The sequence below is a fragment of the Lynx canadensis genome, chromosome B1 (genome assembly GCF_007474595.2).
Source record: "Lynx canadensis isolate LIC74 chromosome B1, mLynCan4.pri.v2, whole genome shotgun sequence".
Lineage (NCBI taxonomy): Eukaryota > Metazoa > Chordata > Mammalia > Carnivora > Felidae > Lynx > Lynx canadensis.
This window is the reverse complement of record NC_044306.2, coordinates 192,698,620-192,713,006: the sequence shown is the minus strand read 5'-3', so window position 1 is coordinate 192,713,006 and position 14,387 is coordinate 192,698,620. Positions and strand designations below refer to the sequence as shown.

Here is a 14,387-nt window from a genome sequence, read left to right as displayed (position 1 = left end):
GAGCTAGCTCGAATAAAGGCTCTTTTGCTTTTGCATCGGACTCGGCTCCCTAGTGGTCTTTGGGGATCACGAATTCTGGGCATAACAAAAATCAAAACTGAAAAGCCACAGAATAAGATAGAAAGTAGGGAATATTTCATTACTAGTGGGTACAGATTAAAGAAAAAAACAAAAAAAAAAACAAGATCTTTAGTATTAGAAGAAATAAAGCCCCCAGCAAGGTGATCATTTGCTAACACATTAGGAAAACGCTTCTCCACAAGGGTGGAGGTGGGGAGAGGACTGTGAGTGTTGGGGTCCAGGCTCCCCAGCAGCCACACACACACTCCTGCAGTTTTACCCCTGGCAGATTCACCCCGTGATAAATCCAAGAATCATAAAGCCTTGTACACACATTTCAGTTAAAAGCCTTGAGAACAGAGGTCATACCATGGTATTAATAACAGTTCTGGAGATTCTGACAGCAGTGACATTTTAGAGAAAGAAGTGCCCAGGCGAGCAGCAAAGAAATGGACATTCGACACCATGCGTCGTTGGCAGTATTCAAGTGCTAATCGTTACATGTTTGTTTTCCTTCTACTGTATGCATTTTTTGAGAACAGTTAGTGTCTCTTTATAGTCAGACCTACCTAGTTTTGCCTGCTGATAATTTCCTGGCTGTTAAGAGGTCCGCACCAGGGTTATTTAAATACCTGAACTGGGGAACAATTAAACCTTCTGCTGAAACATTAGTCTAGTGGGAGATATAGGGTTACTCCCTTCAGTAACACACTCCTCTACACTCGAGAGTCCGGTGAAGGCGACCTCTGTAGAGACTTCCGGATGTGGTTGTAGTAAACATGGGCTGTGGAGGCAGGCACTGAGGGAGGACCAGGAGATGCGCTTGAAATTCTGAAATGATGTGTTTGGAAGAGCTGACGTTGGAGCAGGGGATTGCAGAGTGTCCAGAAAATGTCAGCGACCCCGGCCACTGCTTGGACACCTGTGGGCTGACCTGCATCCCCTAGAATGCCTGGATGGTTCAAAAAGGCGTGGTATGGGCTGGCGTCTTTACTCAGCTTCTCCTCCTTTATCCTGATCATTGTGGCCCTGGCAGTGCCCCACTGGCTGAGTGGGAAAATTCTTTGTCAGACTGGAGTGGACCTGGTCAATGCCACGGATCCAGAGCTCATCAAGTTCATTGGGGATATTTACTACGGGCTCTTCCGAGGATGTAAAGTACGACAGTGCGGGCTCGGGGGCCGCCAGTCCCAATTCACGAGTGAGTATGTTGGGGGGCACGCAAGCTGCTTTAGAAGACTTATTTTGTTTTACTTTGTAAGGGTGCCTATGTCTAACTGTGAAATTTGACTTCTGCCTCAACCTAAGGCATAATGACAAAGTCCACAGTGACCGAAGGGTTCCTGTTCAGCACCAAAAAGAGACCTTTTTTCTCTCTGCAGAGACTTATAGAAACATTAAAAATAGGGATTTCTATACTTCTGTAACTGACCTCTATTAGAATAACTATTAACATATTGAGCACTTACATGTGTCAGCCATTCTGCTAAATGCTTTACATGGCTTCTCTCTTTTAAGCCTTATAACACATTTATAAAGAAGGAATTCTTAATGTTCCCGTTTTGCAGAGGACTACACTGAGACTTGGAGGGGTTATATAATTTGCCTGAGGTCCCTCAGCCAGGAAATAGCGGAGCCAGACTTCAGACCCTTGCCACATGACCTGGATGTTCTCAGACAGCCCAGCACGCACGTTCCCACTTCTGTTTATATAAAAGCTCCCTTATCTGAGAACGGGCAAATGTCTGTGTGCCTGGGCTCTGGAATCAGACTATTGGGTTGAAAGCCCAAGTTCGGCACTCACTGGAGGGGAGACCTGGGGCAAGGCACTGGAGGCTCTCCGTGAACATGAGCAGGCACAGTCCCCCGCTGGCATCCAGTCTCACGTCACAGCTGCTCTGGATGTAAATAGAGCAGGAATCCAAGCCCAGCTTAGGAAGGGTCTTCTGGGAATTGAAAAACAAAGCAAAAAAAGACAATATTCTGTAAGCCTTTAGAATCCATTAGATAGCTCACAAGAACAGTGTCCTACACAACAATAATTAATCAATATAATGCAATGCAAGGAGATATGGAATTTTACTCATTTGATTTCAGTATTTCAGCATTGTAGTTTTTAGAATCCTGCCCAGGGTAAGTATCTTATTAAATGTGTAAAGACACAAAACTGAAGCCATTGATAAACACAATAATATGAATTGGCATTACTTATATACATGAAGGAAATACATATTTGTTATGGATATCCAGGAAAAAAAATCTCTGGGAATATTTCTATTTACCCAGCAATGGAATTGGACCAGGGATATTGTAAAAATAGCTTTATTAAAAACATTACACAAAAAACTGAAAACACATACACGTAGAGGAATAGGGGCGCCTGGGTGGCTCAGTTAAGCATCCAACTTTGGCTCAGGTCATGATCTCGTGGGTCTGTGAGTTCAAGCCCCATCTTGAGTTCTGTGCTGACAGCTTGGAGCCTGGAGCCTGCTTCAGATTCTGTGTCTCCCTCTCTGTCTTCCCCTCCCCTGCTCCCACTCTGTCTTTCTGTCTCTCTCTCAAAAATAAACATTGGGGCGCCTGGGTGGCGCAGTCGGTTAAGCGTCCGACTTCAGCCAGGTCACGATCTCGCGGTCCGTGAGTTCGAGCCCCGCGTCGGGCTCTGGGCTGATGGCTCAGAGCCTGGAGCCTGTTTCCGATTCTGTGTCTCCCTCTCTCTCTGCCCCTCCCCTGTTCATGCTCTGTCTCTCTCTGTCCCAAAAATAAATAAACGTTGGAAAAAATAAAAATAAAAAAAATAAACAAACATTAAAAATTTTAAAGATATATTTTATAATAAAAAAGCAAAAGTAAAAATAAAAATAAAGGACATTTTAAAGGAGACCATGGAGGGGCGCCTGGGTGGCTCAGTCAGTTAAGCGGCCGACTTTGGCTCGGGTCATGATCTCGCAGTCTGTGAGTTCGAGCCCCGCGTCGGGCTCTGTGCTGACAGCTCAGAGCCTGGAGCCTGTTTCAGATTCTGTGTCTCCCTCTCTCTGACCCTCCCCCATTCATGCTCTGTCTCTCTCTGTCTCAAAAATAAATAAACGTTAAAAAAAAAAAAGGAGACCATGGCAACTATACACAGCAGGTGATTCTGAATTAGGTCCGTCTGCTGTTAAAGACATCAATTGGTGAGACAATTGGTAGAATTTGAATGGGGCATCAGGATTAAATGGCAGGCCTGTACCAGTGAACTCAGTGATTTTAGTGCTGTGGTTCTGTAAGAGAATCTCTTCTTGAATGAAATAGACCCTAAAGTACTGAGGGATGCAGGGACAATTTACCTTTAAGTGGTTCAGGAGAAAAAAAAAATCCCTTGTACCATTCTTGCAATTTTCTGAAGTTTGAGATTCTTACAAAACCACACACACATGCACATGTGCACACACACACACACACGTTTTGAGGGAGAAATGGCACACTTTTTAATGGTTGTAGGTAATTGAAATTAACAAATCTCACAAAAGAAGTTCCAAAGCTTGAATTAGGGAGGGACCATCAAAAGCAGCACAGTTCCAAAGACTTTAATGAGTAAGAGATTGCTCAGGGAATGTAGTAAAAATATATAATTATATATCGGATGTGTCATGTGACCATGGCAACTGCTTTCTTATCTACTAGATAATTTATCTGTTATGTTTATTATTTATTATCTGCCTCCACCCCTTTGGTATGTAATACCACAAGGGCAAAGATTGTGGTTTTTTCATCCATGATCCCAAGTTCCCAGAAGAGTGCCTCAAAATACTGGCACTCAAAAGCATTGGCTGAATGAGTAACAATAAGTACTTTTAAATTCATTTGTACTAATGTTCACGTGCAAGACACCAAACTTGTGACCTGTGCTACACCAATCCTCCACAACCCTGCTAGTTAGAAGGAAACTAAGACTCAGAGGTTAAGCAACTTGCTGAAGGTCACAGAGCCCCGAATGCTGGAGCTGACCCCAACCCAGGTATGCCTGACCCCAAAGTTTCCTACTTTCCACCATATGCTGCTCCTTCTGGAATTTGTGACTGGCAACTTTCCAAAGCAGGGCGTCACCCTAGCAGTCCTTACTGTTCTCCTGGAATTCGGCAAAGGGTAACAGGGAGGTGGTGGAAGAATGGGGAGTTCTCAAGGGTGGGAGGAGCCAGGGTGGACAGATCCCATTAGAAATGACTGAGTGGTTACCCCAACAAATGGTGGGTGTATTAGTTCCCTAGAGCTGCCATAACAAAGTACTATCACAAACTGGGTGACTTAAACAATAGAAATGTATTCCCATGGTTCTGGAGGCTGGAACTCAGAAATCAGCTTGTCAACAGAGCCATGCTCCCTCTGAACCCCATAGGCAGACCCCTTCTTGCCTCTTCCAGCTCCTGGTAGCCCCGGGTATTCCTTGGCCTTGCGGCATCCTCCCTGTGTCTCTTCACATGGTCTTCCCTTTGCATGTTTCTGTGTCCAAATTTCCCCTTTTATAAGGACACCAGTCACATTGGATTAGGGCCCATCTTAACAACCTCCTCTTGATTAGCTCTGGAGAGACCCTATTTCCAAATAAGGTCATATTCTGGAGTTCTGGGGCTGAAGACTTCAACCCATCTTTTGGGAGAAGGGATGGCAGGAAGGGCACAATTCAACCCGTCACAGAGGGTTTGAGGTGGCAGACGGCGGGCCTGGCATAATTTAGGAATCCCTGAAGCACAAACACTGTTTCTGGAGAAGCAGCTAGAGCAGAGACCAGCTTTGCAGGAGAAGGGGACCCAAGGAGAACAGACGACTGAGCCCTTCCACGGCAGCACCAAGTAAACCCCTGCCATCCCAGCTCACAGAAACGTAAGCTACCCAAGCAGATGAGCACATTCTGTTTGCCCTCTGGAGGAACTCAGTAAATGCTCCTTTCCTCCTCCTCTTCCTTCCCAGGTGGATAGGAGACAGCCCCCAGGGTTCATCTCTGAAACAGCAGAACTGTGTGAGGATCATAAAGGACATTTTAATGTCACCTCTGAGTAGGACAATATTCAAGAAAGTTTTGTTCCCAGCTGCCGTGGGGGTGTCCCAGGGGAGGGTATAAAACTTCCATTCCCAGCACTTGAATGTGACTCCCCTGGAGCTGGGGCGGGCTCCTCCTGTGTGGGCTGGCCTTGCACCTGCCGCTGGTCAGGGACAGACTTTGCACTGATCACAAAGTGTTCTCTCAGGAAGGGCTGAAAGTTAAAAAAGAAAAGGAAAGAAAAAAAAACCCTAAGGGACACTAAGAAGGGAGAGAAGCAAAGGTTAAAGAGAAGCCCTGCCAAGAAAAATCCCTTGGAAAGAAGCTCTGGGTAAAGTTTCTGATGTTGGCAAGATAAGCGCATGGAGATAACTACAAATGCAAATATGGAACTGGAAAGAAAGTTAGATTGGAACTAGGATGTAAATGTGCAGTGTCTAGAAACTTCTCAGTGGAAAGGACTTTAAAGGGAGAAGGACAATTCTAGTTCTCAAGCTTGGGAGACACCAACCTCTTGTGAATATAGGGAATCTGATGAGCCAGCAAAGGACCAGAGGGGAAAGGGGCTGGGGGTGGGTGAGTGGAACCAGGAAAGCTTTGAGTCCTGGTTCCCAAGGGGGGACAAGGAGGGGCAGGTCATGACATCAAATGATGAAGCAGTGAGTTCGAGCTCACAAAGTGGACCCCAATTTAACCAGCAGATGCTCAGTGGAAACCCTGCAGTAGCTTCAGAGGAAGGGGTATGTCCGGGCACTCTAACTTCTGTCACTTTTCATTCTTCATGTGTAACTACTGAAAACAGCGATCTAAACTGCATATGTCGGGGCGCCTGGGTGGCTCAGTCGGTTAAGCGTCCGACTTCAGCTCAGGTCACGATCTCGTGGTCCGCGAGTTCGAGCCCCGCGTCGGGCTCTGGGCTGATGGCTCAGAGCCTGGAGCCTGCTTCCGATTCTGTGTCTCCCTCTCTCTCTGACCCTCCCCCGTTCATGCTGTGTCTCTCTCTGTCTCAAAAATAAATAAACGTTAAAAAAAATTAAAAAAAAATAAAAAATAAAAAAAAATAAACTGCATATGTCATATAGTATCTAGGTCTATAATCCTATATAGAATTCAGAGTCACCTTGCCCAAAAAGAAGGGACCTAAGGTTCAAGCATGTGGGGAAACAGCTTTAATAAAATTCACCTTATATCCTTGTCACAAGCACTGAATGAGATAACCATGTAAAGGGTTCAGCTCTTTACATGACTGTGTCCAGTAAACGTTGATTACCCTCAGTTCATACACAGCTTTTGCTACCCCACTGGACTGATGAGAAAACTGAGGCTCTGAGGGCTTTCCCCAAGTCAGAGAGTAACAGTAATAACAGCCACAGCCACAGCCACCATTTTGAGAGCTCACTCTTTCCCAGTCAGTATCTATCATATCGTATCATTTCATCTCCACAGTCACTGTGTGGTGGCCAGTAGAGAGAAATCAGATACAAATTAATATCTGACTAAATTATCCTGCCACATTAATATGGGAAATTAATATTCTGATAGAATATTATTCATCACAGCATATATTCTGTGCAATATGAGAATTAGTGTCCATCATACATGGGAAAAATGCCCACCTTGCTGCGGGATCCAAGATAATGCTCCTGGCTTCCTATTAGTGCTTATTAAGTGCTATTATTATTCCTATGCACCCTACTCAATCCACTCAAAGACCTGGTAAGATGGGTAGGGGAGTGGCTTAGAGGATTCTATTTTATACTTGTGGCAAATGAGCAAAACTGGCATTTGAACCCAGATCTTTGGGTGCCAGGTCTAGGCTTCCCTCTGGGACGCCCTTCTATACTCTTCACAGATGTACCTGAAATCTCTTCTACCGCTCTGATTTAATGAAGGCAACTCTCTGACCCAGGTTAAAGCTTTTCAATTGGCCCTCCTTGGCTGACTCTCTCGCCAACCACCTTTGCTAAAGAGGCACCGTGTGGGGCTTATGTACGTCAGCTTACCCCGATCCTGGGGCTTTGAGGGCAGTGCCACTTAAATCGCCAGCTGGGGCACATTTTGATTCTGCATCCAGTGCAAGGAAGAGAGGACTCTTAGTCAACTGACAAGTGGCCAGTCGGGCTCCGTGAATTGTCTCCGGAACTCTCCTGCTTTTTGAAAACCCAGTACATGTTGCCTGGCCCTCACTCCCCTCTATTACAGCCTCAGTGGTAAGCAAGCCCGGACTTTATGAGCTCCAACCGAGCTCTGACATGGAAATACTGTCTGTGTCTTTTCTCCCCAGTCTTCCCACACCTGGTGAAGGAACTCAATGCAGGCCTCCACGTGACCATTCTGCTGCTCCTCTTCTTGGCCTTGGCCCTGGCTCTGGTCAGCATGGGATTTGCCATTCTCAACATGATCCAGGTTCCATACAGGGCAGTCAACGGCCCCGGGGGCATCTGCCTATGGAACGTCCTCGCAGGTAAGGAAGGCCCCCAGGGAGAGAAATTCAAGGCCACTGCCACCACCAGGTGGTGGCACTTGAATTCCAAGTAGATGGGTGGAGGCATGAAGGAATTAAAATGCCTGCCTCAGCCTTTGCTTCCCTGGTCTATGACCTTTCATTCATGGGCACGAATGTCCTCTTTACTGAAAGTTGAAGGATCTCTGTAACAGTAAAGAGCCGAATTGGTGGCACGCATGAGTGGCTGAGGACTTAAAGCAAAAAAGAGAGGTTGGGGTAAGAGGAGATAAGAGAAGACAGAGAGGTGGGGGTGGAAGGTGGAAGGGAGGGCATTGTGGGAGGAGGTGGGGAGGTGGGGCTACTGCGGCAAGAGTGGGAGGGGCCCTTCTAAATGACAGCAGAGGAGGCACCTGGGATTTTACAGGCCTCTTTTCATTTAAACCCCACAGCTTCCTTACGAGGCAGAATTATCACACCCACGTTTACAGGTCTTCACCTTGGGGTTGAGTCCGAGCCCCACCTTGGGGGCATAGAGTTTACTTAAGAAAAAAACAAAATCCTAAGAATGTTTTCAACCCAAAGCAAGCTTGTCACTTGTGCCACAGAAATGCCACCTCACATAGCACCATCACAGGTGTATGAGGGTGACATGTTGGCTTTCAGGCGGAGTCGTGGCCTTGGCCATCGCCAGCTTCATGGCCTCCGTGAAGTTTCACGACCTGACCGAGCGCATTGCCAACTTCCAGGAGAAGCTCTTCCGCTTCGTGGTGGTGGAAGAACAGTACGAAGAGTCCTTCTGGATCTGTGTGGCCAGTGCCTCGGCCCATGCAGCAAATTTGGTAGTGGTGGCGATCAGTCAAATTCCGCTCCCCGAGATTAAGACCAAAATCGAAGAGGCCACGGTCACGGCTGAGGATATCCTGTACTGATCGCCCTCTCCTGCTCACACCCGAGCCTGAGTCAGTTCTGCAGTGTGAACGGGGACCTCATTTTTTGTGCTGGCTTTGTAGTCCAGAACACCTGTGCTCCTAAGAAGAAGGAAATGGAAGGAGAAAGAACGGTGCCTGGACCAGAACAGAAAGGTTTCCCCAGCCCCTGGCATCCCTGCCTTTCCCTCTCACTGACCTTGGAGTTAGAGACTGCTTCTTGCCAGCTGTGTGGACACGGACGACTCACTTAATGTCTGCTTCTCAGTTTCCGCCTCTGTAAAGTGGGGGTGGTAAGGACCTCACAAGGTTGTAATGAGGTTTAAAGGGGCAGTAATGTTGCCAACCTGTGAATCAATATATGTATCTACAGGGGCGCCTGGGTGGCGCAGTCGGTTAAACGTCCGACTTCAGCCAGGTCATGATCTCGCGGTCCGTGAGTTCGAGCCCCGCGTCGGGCTCTGGGCTGATGGCTCAGAGCCTGGAGCCTGTTTCCGATTCTGTGTCTCCCTCTCTCTCTGCCCCTCCCCCGTTCATGCTCTGTCTCTCTCTGTCCCAAAAATAAATAAACGTTGAAAAAAAAAATATATATGTATCTACAATCAGAGCACTCTACAAACACAAGGTACTGAACATTCCACTAAATGCCTGCAGACCCCTCTATTTCACACAATGTTACGGGGGATGTAAACAGGCATATGGTAATATCCCTGTCTGTCCGCCAGAAACATCTAAACTTTCCACAGGACACAGGAATCAGATGGCAACAATAACACTCAGAATGAAAGTAACTTACCTTTTTTTACCAGTTACTACACACTGGACACTGTCCTAAGAGTTCTACATATATTAGGTCCTCACTACAAATTCAGATCATTGGTACTACTTTATTTCCATTTCATAGGTGAAGAAACTAAAGCACACAGACATTGAGTAACTTGCTGATGTCAAGAATTCAGTTGAAGAAGTCTGCAACCAGAGTTTATACTTGTAACCACTTTGCTAATCTGTTGCTTGAGGTTCAAGCAATTGGAATGCAATGTGATAAACACTGTGAGGGTAGATGCATAAAAGACTGAGGAAGGGATTAACTCTTCCAGATGCGATGTGGTATTAAAGAAAGTATCACAGAGTTGACATTTGATCTGAACTTCGAAAGATGAGTAGACTTTTTCCAGTGGTGAAGGAAGCAGGTCTGGAGAAGGGCATTTCAGGATGAGTCAGTAACGAGGGGGAGGCACAAGGTATGAAATTACAAAGAGGGCTTGGAAGCATGTGAATATGCAACTGTATCAGAATGTTGTTCTAACTCACCAGTTAGATCAACCCTGCTGCTTTGTGTTGGGTTTCCCTTAAGTGGTCCTGTGGTGGTTAATCACATGTGCCAACTTGGCTAGGCCACCATACCCAGATATTTGGTCAAATGCTATTCTAGATGTTTTTGTGAAGGTATTTTTTGAATGAGATTAACATTTCAATCAGTAGACTTTGAGTAGAAGAGGTTGCCCTCCATCATGTGGGTGGGCCTCATCCAATCAGTTGAAAGCTTTAGGAAAGACTGATCTCCCTCAAGGGATTGGGAATTCTGTCAGCAGCTTGCTGCTGCAACTCTTCCCTGGGGCCTCCAGCCTGCCAGCCCACCCTGCAGATTTTGGACTTGCCAGGGTCCACAATCATGTGAGCCAATTCCAAAAAAATTATCTTTCTCTCTGCCTGTCTGTCTCTGCATGCACATACACACACACACACACACATCCAACTGGTCCTATTTGTCTGGACAACCCTTCCTCATACAGGTACAAAACTCATCTGTTCATCTTCCCACAGTGCCGGCTGGGGTGAATCCTTTCTCAGGTCTGCTGTCTTCATGCCAAGTAAAAGTCATCTAATCCCCTAAATTAGCTCCGTCTAACATGACACCCGATTTGGACTTGCTCTACCTTTGCTTAAATGCTGAGCTTCAGGAGGTTTCCATGGCATCTTTTCTGTTCTAATTGCTTGTGATTCCCTGCTGGGCCCCTCCGCCCCTTCCAGCCCTCTCTCCCCATCCCACACAGGGCTGCAGTACTGTTTAACAGACTGACATTGCTCATCAAATATGCAGATGGCACATGGCTGGAAGGGATAGCTAACAGCGTGATGGGAGATGGATCCAAAAGATAGTGACAGACCGCAGTGCTGTCTTGAAAACAAGTGGAAATGTCAATGTCCTCTCAAGTTTATCATAAAGTCCTGCAGACAGTTGAGAAAAAAAATCACACAAGAGTGGCAACAATTTATTTTACGATAAATACGCGAGACTCTTGGTACATTTATTCATTCAGTGAGTATTGAAACTGATCTAGGGGTTGGGAGTGGAGCAGAGAACAAACATCCCTGTCTGCCCCCCAGAGATTTCATTCTCTGAGTGCCTGGGGGTGATTCACACGGAGACCGCTTATAACATCGGTAGCCTGGCCACAGCCCTCAACCTGATCACTGCTCAGGTATGTGCAGACTGCCACACAGGGGCAGAGGAAATTGAGTTTTGCCTCTAGTAGTGGAATTCCCTTATTAAGATGGTACTCTTGACCAAGATGGATGTGTTCCAAGGAGCCAAAGTGCAGGCGTTTGTGAATTTTCCCGGTGACAGGGTCCAGAGCTTTTTGGGTTTCAAAAGCATCTGTAACACCTTAAAAGCTTCAAACCGTGACCCATCATGTAGCAGCCACGATGTTACCAGAGATAATCAGGTTCGGTCTGAAAGGCATCTCTCAGGGTTATTGCCAAAGAGATTCCTGTATGGAATTTAGCCAGTTTTGATGGAGGAAAGAATGGGAAGGATTATCTGGGTCACACAGTTTGCTCACATGATCACTCAAACCTATAGAGAAAATGTAGCCCCTTTATTTTGACTATAGTTAATCTGCTCTTTTCCTGAGTAAGGAGAAAATAATAATAAATGCCCAGTCCAGTTTAAATTTAACCCAACCTTATCATTTATACCATCATTCAGGTAATGTGAAGCTTTCTGGGATAAAACGGCTAGTTCTTCAGGTAACTTCTCTCTTGCAGGTGGTACCAGGGTTATGGGAGAGAAGATGATTCTAGAGTTATGGGAAAGCAGATCATGTACACACTTACTCCCTGGAAGTATCCCCTGTCCTCCTGGTTGGTGGCAGTACACTGGCTGGGCTCTTTGGAGTCCTGTCCCCCTGCTGCTTACCTGCTAGTCATCCCAGGGCTGTCTCAGGCAGGAGTAATTTTTGAAATGTTCTGTCAACTGGCCAGAGCCTGGTCACTCCCTGGAAGACTTGCCCTCATCTTGGATCCTACTGGCTGCAGACCTTGAGTGACAACCAAGTCCGCCATCTGCTGTCCAAGCTGTCACCTGTCTACAGCCAGGCTCTGCTGCAGTCACCCACATGCAGTCTAGGAGCCCCACCTGGTGTCAACACAGCATCCTGTCCCATGAGGCCCTGGGGACACCTTTCCACTCATTCCCTCTTATGAAGTAACTAAGGTGATTCATTAGCTCGCATTTCCCCCAACCACACTTCGCACTTGAGTGGTTCCCTGCTGCTAACAGAAGGTCCAAGGTGGGGGGGGGGAAGGTGGTAATTTGCCTTAGGTGAGGCCCAGCCCTTTCGAGGTCTCCATTTCCTTGATTACAAAATGAGGAAGTTACAATGCATGATAATGACCATCATCTACTGTGGGCCAGGCACTTTCCGAGCTGTGTCCCTCATTCTGACCACAATTATTCAAAATAAGTATCATTGTTTTTATTTTACGGATGAGTGATTTTAGGTTTGAAGAACTGAACTCACATGCTCAGGCCACACTATTAGTAAATAACGGAGAAAAGACTCAACCTCCAACTATGTAACATCAAGGCCACTGTTTTTCACTGCACCATAACTGCCTTTCTGAATGATAGACTTCTAAGTCTCCTTCCCAGGATTTCTACAGGTGGCTGTGCAGATTACATCCTGTCCAAGAGGTAACTCTTCAAGTCTAGCCCATGCTCCCTTGGCTTGTCATGGCCTGCACCCTCAGGAATGTTTCCAGTCAGAGGGGGTGTATTTTCCCAATGCTCACCAAAGTGTCTGATGGGGTCACAGTGCCCCATGCCTTATAGCCTAGCAGTCCACGTAAAGTCAAACTGTTAACCATAACACTATTCTATGATATTGGTTAGAGTGTGACAATAATGATTAATTTTCATATGTCCTTTAAAGGTAGCTATCATATGCATACATTGGTATATTACTACTGACACTAACTGGGGGGTGGGGGGATCAAAGCTAGTGAAATTTAGCTAATTTCAGAGAAGTAATTCATGATCAGTGAAATGAAGTCCCACTTTATGTCCACTCTGGGACGTATGGGTGATAGCTGATGTCTCAGTCCTTTTGGTCTGCAATAACAAATTACTGTAAACTGGCTTAAACAACAGAAATTTATTTCTCAGGGTGCCTGGGTGGCTCAGTCAGTTAAGTGTTCAACTTCAGCTCAGATCATGATCTCATGGTTTGTGGGTTCAAGCCCCATGTTGGGGTCACTGCTGTCAGAACAGAGCCCACTTTGGATCCTCTGCCCCTTCTCTCTCTGCCCTTTCCCCACTCGTGCTCGCTTGCTCGCTCTCTCTCTCTCTCTCTCTCTCTCTCAAAAATAAATAAACAACAACAACAACAAAGAAATTTATTTCTCACGGTACTGGAGGCTAGAAGAACAATCAAGGGCCTGGCAACCCTGCTGGCTGGTGAGAACCTGGGTCCTGGTCTGCAGATGGCCAGCTTCTCATTGTAGCCTTATGCAGAGACAAAGCTAGGGCAAGATCTCCTCTCTCCTCCTATAAAGGCACAAGTCCCATTCATCAGGGCTCCACCCTCACGACCTGAACCTGCCAAACACCCCACCCCTTAAATATGTCACATTGGGGGTTAGGATTTCAACACATGGATGGATTTGGGGGGGACGTGCTCAGGCCATGACACATAATTTTCATTAATGGAAATATACCAAAAAAGCATAAAATTAAACAAAGGCTTTTGGATAGCAAGAACCCTTCCATGTCAAATCAGAGTGGAGTTATGTTACAAATATACTTCTCTCTCATTCCAGAAAAATGTGAAACTCTCCGAAAACTGAATTAAACAAGTCTTCATACTTCCAAAGCATGTAATGAAAATGCTAGCTCTTCCACTGAAAAAAATAAACCATTCTCTAAATCATAAGGTCACTGCACGACAGTTGATGATCAATGAGAACTAAACTTTAACAGAAGTTTCCTACATAATCCAAAATGACAATTGTATTAGTCTCCATTGCTGCTGAAGCAAATTGTCACAAACTTGGTGGTTGAAAACAATACAAATTTATTATCTTAAGAGTTTTGAAGCAGCACTATCAAAAATAGCCAAACTATGGAAAGGGCCCTAATGTCCATTGACTGATGAATGGACTATATATAATATATGGAATATATATTGGAATGGAACATATATATATATAATCTATATTCCATATATATAATATATGGAATATAGATTATATATGGAATATATATTATACATATAAATATATGGAATATAGATTGGAATGGAATGTAGATTGGAATGGAATATTACTCAACCATCAAAAAGAATGAAATCTTGGGTGCCTGGGTGGCTCAGCCGGCTAAGCGTCCAACTTTGGCTCAGTTCATGAGTTCAAGCCCCTCATCTGGCTCTGTGCTGATAGCTCAGAACTGGGAGCCTGCTTCAGATTTTGTGTCTCCCTCTCTTTCTCTCTCTCTCTCTGCCCTTCCCTTGCTCATGCTCGCTCTCTCGTTCGCTCGCTCTCTCTCAAAAATAAATAAATGTTAAAAAAAATTTTTTTTAAAAAATGAAATTTTGCCATTTGCAATGATGTGGATGAAACCATAGAGTATTACACTAAGTGAAATAAGTCAGGC

The 14,387-nt window shown here is 45.5% G+C and overlaps 1 protein-coding gene across 1 annotated transcript; it reads left to right on the top strand.

The window, feature by feature from the left end:
* Positions 1 to 1,008: 1,008 nt before the first annotated feature.
* Positions 1,009 to 8,452, top strand: CLRN2 (clarin 2). Its single transcript, XM_030311972.1, has 3 exons — positions 1,009 to 1,261; positions 7,362 to 7,541; positions 8,187 to 8,452. The coding sequence occupies exons 1-3, from the start codon at positions 1,009 to 1,011 to the stop codon at positions 8,450 to 8,452; spliced, it is 699 nt and encodes a 232-aa protein (XP_030167832.1).
* The last annotated feature ends 5,935 nt before the right edge of the window (positions 8,453 to 14,387 follow it).

Coding starts and splice junctions, on each gene's coding strand:
- CLRN2 (XM_030311972.1), top strand. CDS start 1,009: ATGCCTGGATGGTTCAAAAAGGCGTGGTATGGGCTGGCGTCTTTACTC. Junction 1,262..7,361: donor CCGCCAGTCCCAATTCACGA/GTGAGTATGTTG, acceptor TTTTCTCCCCAG/TCTTCCCACACCTGGTGAAG. Junction 7,542..8,186: donor CCTATGGAACGTCCTCGCAG/GTAAGGAAGGCC, acceptor GTTGGCTTTCAG/GCGGAGTCGTGGCCTTGGCC.